Here is a 20,779-nt window from a genome sequence, read left to right as displayed (position 1 = left end):
GATCGGCAGAAAATATAAATCTCGTAAATGCGATTGGTCAAAATGAATCTGGGAGCCTTACAATACAGCGATCGTCGTAACCCTCTGTGCCGTTAGGGGACGTTGTATCCCGCAATTTATGTATGCTCGTTGTTTAATGAGAGCAAAATGTCGTTTTACGTGTGCAGAAAAGTGGTACCACATACCTTCTCTCTACATCCACTGAGATACGCTCTCAATAAAAAGACCGACTCCCTCGTTTTGCTCCGCGCTATACGCAGGTGTCCAACGCACTGACCCTCTTTGTGTGGAGCTGCATGTTGAGCTTCTGCCTGTTCCTGGTGTGCGAGTCGCCGACCAGCATATGCGAGAAAACGCTGTTTGTACCGGGCCGAGTGAAGCGCGACTCGGAGAACAAGGACAGTGGCCACAAGACGAGGAGGACCGTGATCACATACATCTGTCCACGCCTAGTGGTAACCCAGGACCAGACGACGCAGGCCAGCACAATCCATCTGGACCAATGGTGCCACTTATAGACTCCTTTTGTCAGAAGCAAAGAAATTTCGCCACGTTATTTTGTTTTTGCGGAGGTGTGTAGTGCCAGCGCGCAAATCGTTAAGGACTTCCTCGCGAATGCCTTAAATCGTGCAAGAGGCATTTGGCAACGTGAAGGTGCGTTAAATGAACACCAAATCGTGGAAGAGCACAGCGTTCTGAAGGTGGAACCATCCTCCTTAGAGAAAAGGCTGTGAAATAATGAATTAAGAACTGAGGACAAGTTGCCTGGTGGCTCGAAACGGCACCCGTCTGCGAGCCACTGGTGGTCAGACAAGAAGCAGGCGCATCGTTGTCGCTGGCATGGCCGCTGGACAGCTGATGCCGAACCGGCCGCATTTGCACATCTCGGGTGGGCATAGAAGTTGAAGCCGTGGGTGCACTGAGATTGACGAACGGCGCTAATCCATGCATGGAAAACGTGACGCGACGAAGCAATGGACGGTGCAGGAACCGTGCGTACTGCTACTGCTTCTCGCATATTTGTGCAGCTGTCAGGCGCATTAGCCAGAGTGTGCGACAACATATGTGGTCACTACACTGCGCAAATTTCCTATCGAAGGTGTTCATTCCTCCTGAGCGTTCCCTATGCAAAGAACCCATCCGGTCCATCGCATAGCATTACTTCGGCATGCATTCTGACAAATGCGTTGTGGTGATCAAGTTTCGCTATGCATTATTATTTATAGCTTTTGCGGGAACAAAAACCGATGCGGGAGAGCCGCGACTTGTTGAGTTCCAAATCCAATGTTGGCAAATCAGCTGACATGGCGATTGGGTATTCTTACACAGGGTACCTTTGGCAAAATAACCGAAATAACGATGTCACGTTTTACAGTTCCATTTCACTCCAGTAACTCATTTGCACATAGCATTAATGGTGCCCGGTTTGCCCATTGACCCCCATCACCAGACCTGATAATTTTTTGCAGTGAGGCTCACGGCTGTGATGCTCGGACACATGTTGTCCATGAACTCTTTTTTTTTCTTTTTATAATTGATTTGGTTAAGGTGCATGATCGCCAGCAATTTCGGCTGGTAGTGCAATGCTCTCAGCCGGCAGGTCCAAGGCGGGTGGACAAGTAATGTTTACGCAATTAAACAGCCGGGATAAATATTTGGATTTGCGGTGAAGACATTGTGGCGGCTTTATGCCGCGGTATTAAGACTTGCACAACCACAGCCCGCTTGGCTGTGGTCGAGCAAGCCACAATGACCATCAGTGATAACTGTTTCTGTTGGGAAAAATAATTATGCCTATAGGAGAGAACGCAGATTGTGTCTGTTACATACATTAGCCCTAAGTGTGGTTCAATATAGGCATTCGAAGATGCCATCACCGAATAAAAACACTACAGCTTCTCTTCTCCTTCATTTAACGAAAAGCGACGAAACTCTCTGTAGAAACCTTCAAGTCAACGTTTTCCACACATAGAGAAAAAAAAATTGCTAGAACGAACAATATTTACTGTATGCAAAGCTGACGTCGACGCATCCGGACGAAGCACTATACTATGTTCGGTGGGAATATTATATTAAATTTATACCATGGAGGTGAGCATGGAATGTTGGCACTCCCTAGTTCTTGCGCATCGTTGAACGTTACCAGTCTTCTATGTAAATATGGTTTTGTTCTTTATATGCTTTAGGAAGTGTTGTGTGAAAACATCAATTATTATAGCACAATAAAACATTTTCTTGTCAATAGAAATGGCTATTTTATTCTTTTCACTGCAAGCCTGTGATGTGCAATGCCACTGTAATATAGTAATGATACAAGGACAAAAGGAGAATTCAATCAAACATCTGTATCACATAGCGCTTGAGAACTGCGAATACCTTCGTTACACAGGTGACTTCGTTGTAAAGATTACGCACTGTGCTGCCATGACTTGAGCAGGCTAAGCATGTTAAACAAGAGAAAACCTTTATTTAAAGGGCCCCTAATCAAGTCTGGCCATTTGGAGCTGACCAGCGCAGAGCATACATTGCGCGATAACAATCGTGTCTGCAAAGTATGACATCGCTGCGCGCCGTGCAAAGATATGAAATTTCAAGCCAAATGCCGTTTTTCATTCTCGCGGCCGCCGCGTTCCAAGCCGGGCGGTGACGTAGTCGTGCCCCTGCGCAACGTAGTCGTGTCCGCAGTGTGACGTCGCTCGTGGTGACACAGTACTTCGTGAATTATTCAAGACATCTGCCAGGGGTGCGATCTTGTACGCGTTCCAAAATAGAACGAAGGCGGTTCGTTCTTTACGTCACGAAATAGGCGGTATGTTCCGTTCCGTTCGTCCGATAGCAGACGATACAGAATGATTGACAGCAGATAACACGTCACAATTGACGTCATGGCGTTCGGCACGGTTCAAATTGACGAATCATATTTGGCTCGATGGAACGAACCGCCCCCGTTCTATTTTGGAACGCGTACAAGATCGCACCCCTGTTATCTGTGCGATGTGTTGCTTGAATTGACGAATTGACGTTTAGAGAAATAACACGCACAACCGCATGTGTGTGTGTTTTTTGCTTTACTTCGCACCGAAGCAAGAGAGCTGTACTTCCGCTCCGCCTGCTTGATCCCACGGTCGTGCGCTCATGTGCGTAGGTACCGAAACTCTGCCATTTTCTACCGTGTTGCAGCGCGTGATCATGCTCTGCAATCCGCTTGTTCTTCCTGAGTTTTTGTTGCCTGAGCAACGCCATCGGCGGAAGTGTGTAGCCCCGAAAAAAAAAGTGAGGAGGAAAAACTTGAAGGCGGGGCCTGTGACGTATGCGTCACGCGATCCTCGAGGTCCTGTTTGGGGAACGCAGGGAAGGAATTTCGCTTGCGGAGGCTAGACGGGGTGAGTGGAGAGAGCATCTTGCTTGGCAGTGGAGCCCGCCTTCTGAAATCATGGGTTCGCGGCACTCAAATATTGCTATCTCAGCTATTAATGAGCCGATTTGACAACTTTTGTTGGCGGAAGCTCCCTAGAGGACACGTAACTACTTCCAGCGTATAAATAAAATTCGATATGGGGCCTGGTGAAGGGGCCTTCAACAAGAATTCAAGATAGGCTTCATGATACGCGCTGTTATTTTTCTTTCTTTCTTTGTGCACACGTAAACTCACGGAATGTGAGACTGGAGCCAACCGTTTTGCATCGAGGTAGATGGTATGGTCGGAGGCGAAGCACTGGAGCAGCGCAATTTAGAACTGCAGATTGTTGAATGCCGCTGTCGCCTCGCTTGGCATGAAAAGTTTTGGTACCTTTAAATGCTGTTCGTGACTGTTACCTTCGCTTACATTTGTGGTCTTTTCACCTTTGGACACTTTAAATACGCCAGTCGACAGTTTCATTTGCATCAGCTTGGCGCCGTCAACTGCGACGTATTCGTCGGCCATCGCGCCCACCGCTCTGTTACAACAACCAGCGGCTGAATGGAGTGATTCCTGTAGCATTGCAGCAACACAGTAACACTCGTGACATAATCACGCTCTTGAAATGCTTCACTGCTGTTAACGCTAGCACAGAGCGCAGCGAGAATGAAGCGATCGTACACCTTTCTTTTCAATGCATATGACAGATTAGAATTCAGTCGGGACATGAATCCTTACTTATACAGGCCATTTAGGAGTAGAAGCGTTTGACTATATGCGGTGAGCAAGGACCCATTGTCCAGGTCCTTTCTGCTGCGTAGCCTTGGCGACTGAGCAGATGGAAAGGCTGTGCATGTTCAGATGGGAAAAGTACGCTTCTGATGTTTCCTAGATAGATGGCGGTTACTTATCGCGCGATGTTTAGACCAGCCAATCTATACTGCAAAAGTGTGCTATGTTTTCACATGCCCGCTTACACTACGGAACGCATGCATGTTACCGTTTGCCTCACTCGCTGGTATGGAAGAAGGGAAACTGAGGAGCCTCATCTTTGTTGGTCACAATCATACGAAGTCAAGAATTATTCGACGGAAAGCACAGAGGAAATTACTTGCTTTTCTGTTCGCGCAAATGGGAGCCGATCCAACCAACGTTATTCGCACCACGCGTGCGGTGCAGTACTGCGGCACCAGTTTCTCATAAAATTTCTTCGGCATCTGTTTCTGTGTGCTAGAACTAGCCCTGGAAGCGACAGTCAGAGCCGCTACTAACGGGCATGTTGGCTGATTGCGAATTACTGGATTGTCGTTTCATATTTTAGACTCAACAAATTCTGCGCAATTAGTGACATAAAAGAGAGACAACAATGTAATTTTTTAGCACTGCGGTGGCACCGCACCTATCAGTTGCCAACTGCAAGGTCGGAAGTTCAACTCCTGGTTTAGATGGCCATACTGTGACAACAGTATAGTGGAGAACTGCCCATATACGGAAATTTGCATATATGTTAAACGCGGAAAGTGCGTCATACGCGCACAAAAACTGAAAAGACAATTGGCACTTTAATTTTTCTTGCAAGGAACACTGCGCCACTACACACGCTTCACATCTGAAACATATGACAAGCCAAGGAACACTTTCTTTCAGGTTTACGTTAGCATTTTAACCTTGGTATTCTGAACGGATCCTCGACTCGAAGGCCTTCCTTCACTGCACCGACTTGAACATAGTGCCTCCCCACGAATAAAGAGGCTACAATTTTCAGGAATTGCCGTGGATAATCATGAAGCGCAGTGACCCCTTCCGTCGAGGGGTGGTGATGCTATCTAAAATCAGACATAATGTCGGTGTAGGAAGTTCATCAAAGTTCGGTAGGCCGGTTGACTTCAAGAACTCATGGTAAAACAACAAACGAGACAGTGCAGGGAGACGTTGGTTGGGCCTGTTTGGAACTCAGGGAAATGCAAAGCAAAATTAGCTTGGAATAAGTACTCAAGAATATGGATGAAAATAAACGGGCGGCTAAAGTTAACAAATATCTGTACCTCAAAGCGGGGACACAGAATTGAGGAAGAAGCCAAGAAAGTTGACAACCAGGTACAGGATAATTGAAAGTGCAGAAAGACAACCAGTAGTCGTCAAAAAGTGAGAGAAACAGAGGGAGTAAATTGGATGTAAACGATGGAAACAAAGACCGAAAGTTTACAATAATTGCAAAAACTAAATTACGAGAAATAAAATGGACGAGAAGCTCAGGGATGTAAAAAGATGGAAGCATTAGCCGGTCAGCAGTTGAAACAAACAAAAGACATTTAGAGTGCTGGTGGGAAAAAAAAGCATGGAAGAAATTGATAGTACCGGATTTGTTACAGGAAAAGGTGACATTACAAGGCTGATGTTGAGATTTTAAGGAAAAGATAAAACTATAAAGAGACCTAGACATCAGGTTAGATTGATAAATGTCAATACAATAATTGATTACCTGAAACAGGCAAGGTGGCTATTTGTCGCCGCCCTATTTGGAAGGGGACGCCAATAAACCACCATTCATAGTGAAAGTAGATAGCATTAAAAAAACTGACACGGGTAAGACATTCTGCAAAAAAAAATAAAGAAACAGAGCTTGGCGGGGCAAGCCACCGCCCCTTTTGAAAGGGGACGCCCACAGCATGCATGCATCCATTGATCCATCCGTATAGTCGTAGTGGAGTATTGAGTGAGGGAACGTTCTAGAGCAGAGGGGTAAGTCCTCAACATTATACCTGGATCCTTTACTGTGTAGTCTTGCACAGGTTTCATGCACATTTCAGACAAAAAGGTCTGCGAGGGCTTAGCTGCCCTGATAGGCCGCTGTGCGCTCTCAGAGAACTGCTCGGTGCTGATGTGGTGAAAGCCAAGAGGGCCGTAGCAGTCTTATTAAAGGCGTTGTCTGCATGTTTTGTCTCAGATAGACAGCTGTACGCACGGAAAAATCCCATACGTGCAAGGATCGAGCTCCCATTTCAATTAACAACTGCAATATTCTTTACAGTGGGAAGAGCAAGAAAAAGTGCTACCTTTCACTCCTATATGTTTCCTAAAGAAGAAGTGCAGGCCTACATCAAAAGGCGTGTCTCTCAACTCCTACAAGAAGAGCTTCACTTCCAGAAGCAATGAAATCATTACCGTTTGCGTGGGCTGTCCTGCGGTACGTCCAAGAAACCAAGATTATCCATCCCACCTAATAAATATGCAGTAGAACACTGTCGATATGGCTTTTAAGGGACCACACAATAAAGAATGTACGATCCGACAAAAAAAAACATCCGCTCACCGTATTGACCGCGCTACTGATGAAACATAAAGGTACTCTCACAAAAAGCCTTATTTGAGGCTTTTAGAATGCCAAGTACCCGCTCACTAAAGCTCCATCTCGTTTGGATCGTACTAAATGTTGAAAACTCCTTATCTGGTGCTTGTGTGAAATCTTGATAACCTTTAAATCTTTAAACCGTTTTTCAAGCACTCGAAACCCTTTTTCAGTTTCTGCGCAGCCTTGCATATCGAAATGCGCAAGGTATCGAAGGTCACGAACCGGCGTCCGTGAAGGTTGGCCATAGTGCAACCCCACGTGCCTTCATCCGCCTCTTCCTGGCTTCAGGTTTCGTGAGGAGTGTTCTGATCGGCGACCGGCGATGATCTCAACTAATGCCAATGCTAATGCTAATGAACGTTAACAAGGGCTTGCAAAATGAAAGATGAAAAAAAAGCATCCTACACCCTGCGGAGCATGCCCATGTGCGCTACTATTTCTAATTTTTTGCCTTTGTTTTAAACAGGTGCAGCAAACAAATAAAAAAGGGACGCCTCGCTTTCTTGTTCATGTTGACATGATTTCCTTCAAATGTAATAATCATGTATGCAAACAAGGAATCGTTAACATATCTTCGCCCTTTGATTTGCGAACGGCTTCTTTGTCACTACATGTTCCTCTTGTAATGAAGAAAGGAAGATCGTGATATCCCGATCATCATCAAGAGCGGAGGGCACGAGATCGGCGGTCGAACACCACCATCTTGTTCTCCCTACCTACTGTTCCGAGCTACCGGCTGTTTGTTGGACTCGTCCAATAAACCTCCCCACTTTTGGTGGAGGTGCTGGGTGCGCCCATCGCCCGCACCCTGGAACTCCGATCCCGTACGTCGCAGTCGACCATGCAAGCTGACGCTGCCCAAACGCTGCCATCTCTCCCGGCCGCCGTTTGCCCCGGCCCGGTTGGCCAGGTTTCGGGTATTTTCGGCACGGAAATTTTCGGCCAGGTCTCCGGCATTTTCGGGTACGGAAGACCAGGACGTCGAGGACTGGCTGTCAGCCTACGAAAAAGTTAGGGGACCCAACAAGCGGGATGACGCTGCTAAGCTGAGTACCGTGAACTTTTACCTGGCTGGCGTGGAGAAGCTCAGGTATGCCAACCACGAATCGGAATTTGAGAACTTTCCCGCTTTTAAGGAGGCAATATCTGCCATTTTCGGTCGCCCTGCCACGCGGAAGTTACACGCCGAGCAATGGCTGCGCACACGGGCACAGCAACCAAACGAAACTTTTACCGCCTATATTGAGGACATAATCGATCTCTGCAGGTGCGCCGATGCTTCAATGAGCGAGAGTGCCAAAATACAGCATCACTGTAAAAAATTTCCGTAATTTTACGGGGGATTTCTGTCATTATACGGAGAACTGCAGATAAAAATACGGAAAGTATGTCATATTTCAAAAATACGGCAAAATCTGCCGTTAATATACGGAAAGTGCTCTCCGTATTCAGCTTTACGGACATTTTCACTGTAATCATATAACGGCTATACACTGTTTTGGACGAAACAGAGAGAATTCCGTATTTTTGTTATGTGAACATCCGTATATTGTGAGAAAATTTAAGCTGTCTGAATGAGCGCTTGTACTCATAAAGTTTCAGCTAACAATTAATACTTTATTGAACACGCAAACTGTACGCATTATGAAGTTGCGTGCAAAATGTGAGAGCTAGCCTTCTACCAAAAGCTGCAATAACAGATCGTATAAATATATATACGCATCTTCTATTCCGGTTGCAGTTTGCCGCGCATATGGGCTTAGTAACGCTGATCATATGCGCAAATATGTGCGTGTTCTCGCAATGTTCTCAAATTAAGCGCTTTGTAGTTAATAACGCAGCATATATGTTTAAGTGAATGAAGAGCCGGGGACATACGTGCATACGTAAACAAGCTTGCGGCACTCAGGTGCTGGTGCACTGGGAATGACATTGGTGCTCTATACGCCAAAAATTGTGCGCACTCTAAATCAGTACCGAAACGCAGGGAGTGGTATAATGACCGTAACTGCGTTTACATTTGGCAATAAATGGTCTCGAAGGGGACTGGCGGCCTATAGATCCAAGTACAACGGTCGGAGGAAATTTTCGAATGCGGCAAGCAATTAACCCAAGTGTCAAAGGGCACTGCTGAACTGCAATGTAGTTGGTTGAACTCATTCCCATGATATTTACAAAATATCTCGTCTCTGACAATAACTGCCCATTCATTGAGACAAATCGATTACGCATAATCTTCACTGTTCATGTGTTAATTCTTGCGGTAAGATGTAATCGCAAACATTTGGCGCTTCATCTTGAAACAAGACCGGTAAGCGCGCTCGTTCTTGTACGGTAGAATAAAGAACGCGAACATGCACCGGCATGTATGTAAACTACTGGAAGGTGACTGAAGATGAAGGACCTATTACCGTGCTAGTACTGTGTATACTGTCAAAAAGAAGAAAAAAATATTTCGGAAAGAAAGAATGCCCAGTGTTGAGATGTAACGATTCAAGCTTTATTTCTTTTTGACCTAGAATGCAACACCATTAGTTCCGTGTGCTTTATGCATGGGTAATGTTATGACACAACTCATTATTTACCCGTTCATTACATGCACGAACCCGCCCAAATTATCACTGTACTCGAGCTTATGGACGCATCGCAGTGCACTGCTTTGCACTTCATTGTAGCACAGGGGTTTGCTATCGCCAGTATCGAATGCTTTGGTTGACCTCCCTGCTTTTCTGTCTTTTGAATTCTCTCTCCCTTTGTATAAAACGCACTAACTTGTGGGAGAGAAAGCGTTCTCCTCTTTTAGAATTCAATTAATTGTCAAGCAATTATATTGCAGTTCCAGTAACTAGAGCACAAATGCGAAAACGAAACCGATTCTGTTCGGTTCTCCGCGCTCAGAGTGCGGCACCAGGGGGCAGCGCGCGCTGCGCGTCCGTTAGGAGTGGCAGACGGAGATGCCCATGTGTAGTCAGCCGGCATTTTTCGAGTCGTGTTGTAAATGTTGTTAATTCGCCGTAAATATCTCTTGATTTGTACTCAAGGGTGGAGCAAGACCCCAAGGAAGAGAGATTGACGCATCGGGAGCGAAGAACAGAAACGATGGATGGTTACGCTGCTTGGGTCTCGGCACGTTCGAATTGGCAAAGTTCCGAATTTGTTGCTGTGTTGTGTACGCTTGTGCGCTCGTTATTTGCCGTCATCGCGCGGAGATATTTGCGCTGGATGTCTTTCACTTCGTGTACAAAACTGCTCGCTGCGCCATCGAAGAAGTTGTCCTGTGTTTGGGTGCACGTATGCGCTTGGACACGGATAGCCTGCTTGCTCTCAACGGGTGTTCAACAGTCTACGCGCGCTCGTAACTTGCTCATGAGGTAAGCCCATTTTAATCTTATTTGGTTTGCATAACGTAGGTGTTAAAATGATGTGTGGTAAGCCGGTGTCGCGAACATAAATATTGTTTCAAAAGACCACTATGCAACGTCTTAGGGCAAAAATCACGCATGAATGGGGAAAGGGATCAACCTATCTTTTCAGATCGATTCCAGTCGTAGCGCGATTGGCTCGATCGAAATTTCCGTGAGGTACTTCTAACGTTTTGTTCACTCGCGTTTAAAGCGTAGAATAAAAGTGCGTTCAGTTGAGCTCTTGTATTGACGCTTGTATTGGCTTGAGAGCATACTGTATCCGATACAAGAACGTCTGTTAAAATACGGAAATAAACGTTCGAGGCAATAGCAGTCGCTCACTACCTGTGATCGTTACTTTCTTGCTTGGGTGCACGTTTTAATTGTGACCAGAAAAAAACGTCTTGCTGCACCGTTTGCGGTGCAGCAAGACGTGTTCCTTCGAATGATGTCTGGGCAGTCAAGGCATTCGTGCCACTAAGCAAGCAGTAAACGGGGTATCAGTGCGAAAAAATTTGGACATACAAGAGAAGCGAATGGTATCATCATAGACTCTTTTATTTGACGAATAATTCAGTTGTATTACTAAAGCGGAGAGTGGATATGCATGAAAGTCAGATTGTATTGATACTCAGCAAAAACAAGGTAACTTATCATTACTAATCAATCCTTTTCTTTTACTGAAAGGCAAGTTGCTGTTGTGCTGGAGCTGAGAAGAGGTCTGCTGCCTGCAATGGGTCCATCTCTCTCAAGTTATTGCAGTATTATAGCTCTCAAGGTGAGTGGATTTTTTTTTCTCATAGCTATTTGCCACCTGAATCATGACCGTTTACTTAGCTGTGTAGGTGATCACTGTTAGTGACATTGGAGTGCTGGTGGACCAGCACCCCTTTATGATTGCAACGCATATGACAGAGTGCAGCTGTGGCAGTATGCAAAGGTGTTAATCTATAAGCCAAATTAGGTTCTTTGAGGTAATATGTTAATATATTGATGACATTGGATTGTGGTCTAGCAGGCAAAAATGCTGAACAAAAAGAAATTTTAATTTGCACTTGGTAAGATGTGCAAGCAATTCAGGCTGTTATACATGAAATGGGACATTTGTAGATGTCTTCTTCAGTGCTGCAGTCCTGAATTGCTTCAGAGTTGAGTGATACCACTATAATTTCTCTGTAGAGCATGCAGCACAGTTTAGCATTGGGGAAGGCTGGCATCAACAGGCGTCTACTTACTGTGAAGTTCAAATGAGGTGTTACTGTTAGGGTGACTATATATAATTTATGGTTTAATTCTAGTCTTGTGTCAGGCAGACATAGTTTACCCACTTGGTTAAACAATAGAGATGTAATATCTATGTATACAAGTATTACCCATTCATTTATGCCATTTAGACAATGGCAGAAATGCGTGGGTAATACTTGTGTACATAGACAATACATCACTATTGTTTAACCAAGCGGTGCCCCTGCATGCTAAATTTTACAGGGCTATTATTAAGTAATGTCAGCTTTTGTTGTAACATTAAGGCACCTTTTATATTATTACAGATTACCACCATTGTGCACCATCATAGTGTCATATTTACACTAAATGTATTTGACTTTGCTATAAAACCTTGCACAGCGGTGCATCATGAAATTTTTTTTATAGTTTCTGGCCTCAAAATGCACTTCACGTTATATTCTTGTTTGCAACAAGACTAGAATGCAGGTTTCTCTCCTTATGTTTTGTGGCACTTCAAACTGCGGCGAGCTAAACCACTGGGCAGCAATACTGGATACGCTACTGCGTGTGGAGCTGTCTTCAAACACACACAAGGAATACATCATTGCTTTTTTAGCACAAAACAACGGACACAAGAAAGACGACAGAACAAGGCGCTACTCTCAACTGACATCACTTTATTGCGTCCCTCCTTTGTAGACAGCAGAATCTAGAAGAACATTTGCTGTGAACACCATGTGCAGGAACCACCAACATCTGATCAAAAAAGCACACTCATGCGACAGAATCCAAAAAAAACCATATTGAGCACTTTACAAGGTTAAAGGCACACTAATGCACTGTGACCCCAATGACTGTATGAAGAAAACTTCCGATAACTCTCTGGCGGTGGTATCACGGCTCTTTTTTCAAAATCGTAGCATCACGAAACATTGCGAACCTAAGCGATCCATACCAACAGGCACAGGTTCCCATTTGGCTCAACATTGTAAAATATGGAAGTGCAAAGCCATGTTTCGTGATACTACGATTTTGAAAAAGTGCTGTGATACCACCGCCTGAGAGTTATCGGAAGCTTTCTTCATACAGTCATTGGGGTCACAGTGCATTAGTGTGCCTTTAACCTTGTGCAGTGCTCAATATGGTTTTTTGGATCCCGTCGCATGAGTACGCTCTTGTGATTGGTTGTTGGTGGTCTCTGCACATTGTGCTCACTGCGGATGTTCTTCTAGATTCTACTATTTATAAAGGAGCGACGCAATAAAGTGATGTCAGTTGAGTGTAGCGCCTTGTGCTGGTCGTCTTTCTTGTGTCCATTGTTTTGCGCTTAACAAAGTATTTATGGATTCAAACCAACTTGCCCGCCAATACATTGTGTTGCGGGCACTTCTGAAGTACTGTCTGTCCAATAACCTTGGTGGCATGGAAGCGCCGTCCACTTCTATGCGTTGCTTTCTGTTTCATTGTGGCATCACATCACATTATAATCATAATGTGTATGTACTTTTTCCAAGAGACCCATATTCCTATCCTTGTGTTATATTTGCTGTCGCATTATTTATGTGGAAATCACCAGTGCTCCAAGCTCCATTTTATCGCAAAGTAAACTACTGGTACCTAAATAGTTCTGTATATCAGAAAACCAAAGCTGAACTGCCGAACAGCACCAAGCGGCAGCCTTAGTGCAGTGTCAAATAGTCAGATTTTATTGGTCATGCAGAGGTACACAGGATAGCTCTTTATTACTTGCTGAATAATTAAGCTGTGTGAAAACTGAGTATTTATGTAGCTTCAACCACATGCTATTGGTCATTGCTCCTGCCCTCATCAAATGTAGAAGATTATCACGGCATTTCCTATTCTCTTTTTCCTTAATACAGTGGGATTACTGCATGCGTAAGTAGGAAACGGATCACATAGGCAATCAAAAGCCAACATTGTGTAAACTTGGAACATTGATTGTACAGTTTGATGACCCAGAATAAGTAGAAATACACCATAAATGATTGACAATTAACTTTTACTTGACACAAGGCTAAAGCATACAGTAAGCATACTGTATGCTCATACGGTGTCACATCAATTTAAATTTTAGTGTAGCTTTACAGTGTGCGCTTCTATTGTTGCATTCTGTCAGAGGAATGGTAATGTTTCGCGTGTATAGCACCTAGACTGTCTCTATACAGAAGTAAAAATGTGTGAACTGTATTTTTTAATGATTTGATAGAATGTGTAGCACAATAAAGCCATACAATCAACGCACAGTGATGTGACTTTCTCTGCACATGTTGCAGGTTCAAAAAAAGTATGGTGGAAGCTGTTGCCAAGGTTCCAACCAGAAAAGACAGCCAGTATAAAAGGGTCCACGCCACTGATCTCTACTACAGGGGATGAACAGCACATCGAGCGCCCTCGACTGAAGCCGGCCTTGTCCCGGAAGTTGGTGCTTGACAACTTTGCGGCAGCACTTTGTTGCACGGGTGTGTAGCATTTCTTCCCCTAACATGCCTGCCTGATGTGCCATAAACTACCCAAGCAGTGTTTCGAGGCGTCCAGAATTTTTCCATTGTAGTGTCTACAGTGTCGCTAACATAAGTGGCGTGCAATGGAAACACTGGCAAATCAGAAAAAACTTGATGTAAGAGAACACTATCGTATACAGGTTCAGATTGTCATAAAAGTGCTTACCAGACATGTAGAGACCTCCTAAAATGTGAAAAACCACAAAGAAAAGTTTTTCGGCAGCAATATTATCTGATCGCACGCACTAGTTAGTCCACCATATGCCCTGCTTCCAGGACAAGCGACTGCATGACATCGCATTTCCACTGGCTTCACCTGCATCCGGTGCGGTGTGCTGCATCCAGCGAAACATGTTAGAACATGTGGTGCACAGTGTTTTCTGTCCCCTTTCTCGACGCCTACTGAACACATGTTAAACTGTTTCCAAAGCAGACAAACAGAGGGAAAGGGTTCTGAACACAGTGCATTTTAAAGTGGCTGGTACTGGGTAACGCAAGTACTGTGGCATAGTAGATTTGCACCAGGCAACCTGGGTGCCCAAAAAGGCTGCTGTTTACTTGCAAATGGCCAACATATTGTGAGCATGTTGAAGTTCTTTTTTTATTCTCATCGCTTATTTAGCTAACGGAGACAGCTTTCACAACTGAAGAAGCCTTGGAAGCATGAAACACTTCACAAAACGAGCTTCAATATATCGTGTCTGCATCACAATTTCATGGCTGCATGAGTGAACCCTCTGGTTAACATGTAAGAGAGTTCATGATGTTTGCCATGCATTATCCACTTTATTTACAGGTCAACCCTATCTTGAGATTTAAGCTGATGTTGCGTTTAGAGAAATTATGGCCGAGAGCCAGCTTTTGAGAATACAGATTGAGCTTGACAGATTAAACGCCAGAACAAGTCGTTGAGGATTTCAGATCAAGAATCTTCAAAGGCCAGTTCATTTAGTGGTGTTAATATTCTGCTCGAAGTTGTTGATAGTTACGTTCATATGGTGCCCAAGCATTGCGGTAACAACTTCACTTGGAGTACATAGCAAGGGTGTATTTGATGTAAGCTGCTGGCTTTTTTTCTGTGTTTTCAAAAACTGGTTTCTTGTTCAGTTTAAATTTTCAAATTTTGCATTGTTTATTAGGTGTTGTGTCTTGTTTCCTTTTCCTGCAGCTTCTTAGTTAAACATCTGAATAGTGAACACAACTTGACCTTTTGCTTGATTGCCTAGATTACATGCCCTCGATGCAAAACAATTTCACTTCAAAACTGCTTGTACCATACTGAAAGAATAACTTGAAGCAGCCATAGCCACCAATAACACGCAAGAGATGATTATGAAAATTTTAATATTGTTTTTTGATCTACAGGGTGTCTTAACTATCATGCACCAAGATTTAGAAATATGTAAATGCGATGTAACTAGACAAAATGAAGGTAATGTTTGCCATCGCCTGGAGATACTCTGATTATATTGTGCATTCTGCCTAATTACATAATTCTTAATTAGTTATTAAATATCTCAAATAATTCAATGAAATGTGTCAATGAAAAGTTGTAGAGCAATATGAAAGCCTCCTGATACACTTTTTTGTTACTGTTACTCATTGTCTGCTACATAAAAGTGTTTTTCCAAGGAATAAGCCTGCGAATACACATAAAGTGTCTTGAGTGGCCAGTCATGTGTCAGTTTTGTGGTGCAAAGCCACGAATACAACTTAAATGGGTTCTTTTAAGAAAAAGACTTAGCTCAGCAAATTATCTTTCTTTGTGCAGCCTGTGGAGACAAGGTTTCTTAGACATGGCCGTGGCCCTCAAGGAAGATGCCGAGGCCACAGGCAGTTCCTCCAGTGACCGTGAAAAGGTCCCGTAGGGCACAAGGCTGGTTTGGCACCCCCACCTTTCTCCTGCAGCTTTTCTGTCTACTTAGCTAACCAGGTGGGTCAATGATGGCAAAGGGAAAAAAAGAATCAACAGCATCAAACGCAGAACTTGCTCAAGCTCAATGCATTTTGGTGTGAAGTTTTTCCCTTATCATTTATCAAAAAACGGGTAATAAGTATATGATATGGTCTTCATACGGACACCTCTTTCCCACAGAGAATTAGCAGTAAAAAAGCAGCTTATGAAGGCTTGAATATTAGCTAGGATGATGTGGCATAGATAGGATAATGATTATGAATGTTTCTAATGAAGGCAGTGGTAGTAGAGTGAATAATCAGAGTTTGTATATAGATTGAAAGACATTTCGTTCCAATGCCAGAATTTTAAATCATCCCAAATAATTCTTGCATGTTATAGTCTTCATTTTATAGTTCTTGATGCTTGCTTCTTGCTGACATCATTCTTATGCTGCATAATTCACCTGTTATAAATTCTCTATTTCCCCCATTCAAGCAACTTTATATTCATCATAAGAAACCTCGTAGATGAGTTCCAGAAACTTGCTGATGAGATTAGGGGGCGGTGTGTACCCCAGGCTGAGATATGCATTCAAGAGCCTCATATCTTGCAAATGTTAGAAATACTCCTGCTAAGCAAGTTCTTGGTGTCATACAAGGTTATTTGCAAATACGAATTTGCCTAAATTTAGAAAACAGTCAATATAAAACATGTCAAGCGATATCGCTGACGATACACACACATTCCAACTGAACTAAATACAAATAAATATAGCACCAAATGCAGAATCATTGGCATGATGCCATTCTTTCAGTGGAATAAAATCTGTCCTGCATTGTAAATTTGGAATCCTTTATAATCCAGACTACTAAATACTTATGAGGGTTGTAGCGTAAAATATGCATGTATTTATTCCTCGTTTCTTTACTTTAGGACCCGATAATGCTTAAACAGCAGTGAAAGAACTGAGATCACAGTACCTAATACTTTATATTGCTACAGAAATCCTTTTTTCTGCCGATCGCAGCATTCGACACTAACAAAAAGGCACATAACACTTCGGGTGGTGCTATTCACTTTGATTGTTTGGGAACGAAACCCATAATGTACATGTTATGGCCCTACGTGTCATTACGTTTGAACAACAAAAAGGTAGGGGGTTTGCATTTTGCAAATCTGCATGGAGGTTTTCACTGTGTGCAATTAATATTAGGAACCTTCCCAGCTCATACTAAATGCATTCTCCAAAGCTTTAGGTTATACAGGTGCACTACTTTACACAGAACACACTCTTTTCCCTCGTCACGGCTCACACTCTTAGGCAGAGTTACACCCTTTGAAGTGCCCCTTCTTCCACACAACGATAATTGTCATCTGCCTTTATGCATTTTCTTTCTTTAACGCTGCGAGCCCTGTGCTTTCCAGTAACGAACGGCATGCGCGTTATCAGCATGATAGCATTCCCGACAACAAAGTAGAGGGCATGGCGTCTTCAAGAAAGGAAACGCATCAAGGCAAATAACGATTATTATTGTGTGGCAGAAGGGGCACTTCAAAGGGTGTAACTTTGCCTAAGAGTGCAGGTGGTGATTCAGATTCTTCAAAGGTGTTCCATTGTATGGGATGGCACATCGCGCTTCACTTATTTGCAGAATATTGCATTCCAATTGTGTCGTATGAGATAAATCCATTAGAGAGCTTTAGCTTGCCGTAAATTTATTACAGCTGTGTACTGGTAAACTGGCCGCAGCTTGCAGTGCTTGTGGAAAAACAATTGTAACTGCCATATTATATGTAACTGCTAGTGCACAGGCATCGGCAGCAGCAATGGTTAGGGTACACTTGTTTCTTCTATTCTGGGGTATGCATCCTCCACCAGAAAGTAGTTTTTTTCGTCTTCCTCTTCTACCATATTGGAATGTGAAATGGGGTGTAATTTGTAGGATATACTCTTGCATAAACTTCATGAGCATTTATTCTTGTCTGTGCCACAGATCATTGTTGCTACCACTGTAAAAGCAGGGTGCCTGTTTACAGCACCCATAGGGAACAATCTGTGAATCTTTAACGAACAGTAAGGATAATGAATAATCGAATAATTTTTAGTAATTTTCAACAAATTTAGCACTCTTTGCTTTCCACTACGGTGTTTTTTGCAAACTCTAATATTGGCACAAGGTTTGAGTGCAGGATGTCATTTTGTGTGAAAGAGTACACTTGTGCGCATAACACCTCATCGTCAACATTCTGCTGCACAGAATGTCATTAGCTTTCGTATGCATTGGTCACTATCTCACAAACCGGTTGCTCCTTTGTTAGTTGGAATGTAGCATTTATGTAAAGCACATTTGATGTTCTAACAAAAAGCATTGTGCCCTCTTATCCCCTAATTCTCCTCACTTGATGCCTAGTGTTGTATTAGCATGGTTGACACCATGAGAGTCAGTGTGGTGAATAATTGTGTCTGGTGGAGTAGGGGGTGTACGTTAACTTAAGCAACTTTTCCAGACGACTTGAATCAGTATTGTGGAATGCTGTTTTTTTTTTCAATCACTGTTACCAAGTTTCACTTCGGTTGTGGCAACAAGTATAATGTAGTTCGCTAGCACTCCTGCCAACACATATAATGTGCCGGCATCTGTGTTGAAAAAAAGACCAGCTAATGGTTTGCCAGGAGCTAAGGTCCATTTAGACCATTAAATTTTGAACTTACACCGGTGGAAATAACTGGTGAATGAAAGCACACCCAGGAGAACTGAAGCAAGACTGCGAGTCGGCCTAGTTGGAACAAATTCATCTTGAAACTTATTGTGCGCAACAAACAGGGACGAAGAATAGAAGAAACACAAGGACGAGCGCTTAACATTGTGTTTCTTCTATTCTTTGTCCCTGTTTGTTGCGCACAATAAGTTTCAAGATGCGCAGGAGAACTGACCATAATATTTTCTTCAATTATAACACTGCTGAAGCTTTGAACTGCATTTGAACTGGCTTGTTTAAAAAATGACCCATTTCCTTGTTCAAGTAAGACAAAGGTTCCACAGGAAGACAGAAACTTGAAGCCGTCAACAGCAGCATGAATATAAACAGCACTCGACGTTTTGCAATCTTGCACCTTGTTATATTATCCATCCCATTTTTTTCCACAGGCTGTTCTTTACTGTTTTATGGTCATATCCAGTTTAATTTTAATCTCCCTATTTTTTAATATTTGGTTAATATATATTTTCTTCATCGGCTTTCAACAAAATATATATTCATAATGTGCCTTCATTTACCATTTGCAGTGATCTTAACCAGATGCATCTTGATACAAAATTTATTTTCCTTAATTCTTCGTTTTCCTTTTCCAAAAGTGCAAACTGTTTATCTTGATACCTATTTTGTCTTCTGGGAAGATTGGTTCTACTGGATTAATGACTGCATACATGTGTACATCGTTTTCTGTTTTGGTCACCCCTACTCTTGGCAAGTACTGACAGCATTGCTCATACCCGCTCCATCACAATCACCACTGCTAAGCACACCCTTCCTTCCTTTATTTTAACACTTTGGCTTCTCTTGACCTATTATATGCACCAGTTACTTCTCCCCCAATGAGGCTAGGGGCCAGTGAGATATGCACAATCCCACAACACACCCAAGGAAAACATTTGCTACCCTAATGACAAGCACCTATGTCGAAATGTTGGCTACAGCAACATCCCTTGTGCCAACAATGTTGATCTACTTACATGTTTTTCTAACACAGAAGTTACTGCTTTGTCGTGTTCTGTGATTAAACTTTTTTGGCGCTTTCTTTAGGATGGATATTCACGAATACTATTTGTTTCTCCTAACAGCAGCAAGTTTATCCTTGCAAGTGTTTGGAGTCAAGAACAACTTTCACCAGGAAGAAGTGCAAGACGAGTGATTGAAGAAAATAAAGTTGCTTCTGTGATCTAAGAACTTGAGGACTGAAATGTTGCACCTTTTTGTATATATGCTATGCAGTGCATTGATATCACAAAGTGCAAAGTGTTTTATCTCTGCAGCCATGTCAGTGTGTTGGCAAGACAATTTTCTCAATGGTGACCTGCTGCTTTGACTATGAGCTGCCTTCATGACATTTGCATTAAAGGAGATGTACTATCGTGGACAAAAGTACCCTGGAAGTGCGAGCGTTGACCAAATTGCATTTCTGCTCAAGACCGCTGAAAACAGTGGGTCACGTATGCACATTCCAAACGCAGATGGTGGCACGGCTGATCCCAGCAAATGGCACACCAATGAAATTCGGTCGACTCTCGCACGTCCTGGGCAATTTTGTGCCCGATGGCACATTCTTCGAATGGATATGCTCTGCAAGATGAAATACGGGAAGCACCTGTACTTTAAAGGATATAGTACAGATTTAGTATACGGAGTCTTTCGTTTTCTGAATACGGCAAGCACCTGTTTTTTAACAGTTATAGCACAGATTCAGCATACGGTGTGTTCCGTTTTCTGAATACGAGAAGCACCGTACTTTAACGGTTATAGTACAGATTCAGAATACAGAGTCTTCCGTTTTCTAGATACAGAAGCACTCGTATCTTGTATTACGGTCTCTTTTTTTACAGTTGTCCGTTCTACGGAAATGACCGTTCTTAATTTACGGAAGAGTGTTCGGTCACAAATTACCAGCAAATTTTCTGTAAAGTAAGGCAAATTTTTTTTACAGTGATATTATGAAGGGTGTCGATGACGATATGTCTTTCAAATGCTTCTTGCGAAGTCTCCCGGCACAGTGTCTGAAGGGGTAAGTCTGTGCCACAGCTATGACGAATTGAGAAGGCAGTGGGCTCTCACCCGACGTTCATCTCACACGTAATGTCAACCACTCGCTGCACTGGACATCGTGCCTGACCAGTCATACCTTCTCGCACAAATGAAATAATTTGCGCGTGAGGAGGTGGCCCGTCAGTTGTCTCTCCTGCCGTTTGCTAAGCGTCAGGA

General features: G+C 43.2%; 1 protein-coding gene and 1 long non-coding RNA gene across 3 annotated transcripts in view; both read left to right on the top strand.

Annotated features, from left to right (window-relative positions):
- Positions 1–1,656, top strand: part of LOC139051800 (nose resistant to fluoxetine protein 6-like) — a 96,682-nt gene extending 95,026 nt beyond the window's left edge. Inside the window, exon 15 of the mRNA XM_070528790.1 lies at positions 261–1,656. Within this exon, the coding sequence (XP_070384891.1) occupies positions 261–518 (258 nt within the window). The 3' untranslated portion in view covers positions 519–1,656. The remainder of the gene's footprint in view (positions 1–260) is intronic.
- Positions 1,657–9,534: 7,878 nt separating this feature from the next.
- On the top strand, positions 9,535–19,742 carry LOC139051768 (uncharacterized). Of its 2 annotated transcripts, none has more exons than XR_011509539.1 (5): positions 9,535–10,123; positions 10,844–10,934; positions 13,678–13,863; positions 15,677–15,838; positions 19,645–19,742. It is a non-coding gene; the product is annotated as an uncharacterized lncRNA (long non-coding RNA). The 2 variants fall into 2 exon arrangements; XR_011509540.1 differs by having other exon boundaries at positions 19,648–19,730.
- Positions 19,743–20,779: the final 1,037 nt, after the last annotated feature.

This window comes from Dermacentor albipictus, unplaced genomic scaffold (genome assembly GCF_038994185.2).
Source record: "Dermacentor albipictus isolate Rhodes 1998 colony unplaced genomic scaffold, USDA_Dalb.pri_finalv2 scaffold_14, whole genome shotgun sequence".
NCBI lineage: Eukaryota > Metazoa > Arthropoda > Arachnida > Ixodida > Ixodidae > Dermacentor > Dermacentor albipictus.
The sequence above is the reverse complement of the archived record's forward strand: the minus strand, read 5'-3'. Positions and strand labels throughout refer to the sequence as shown.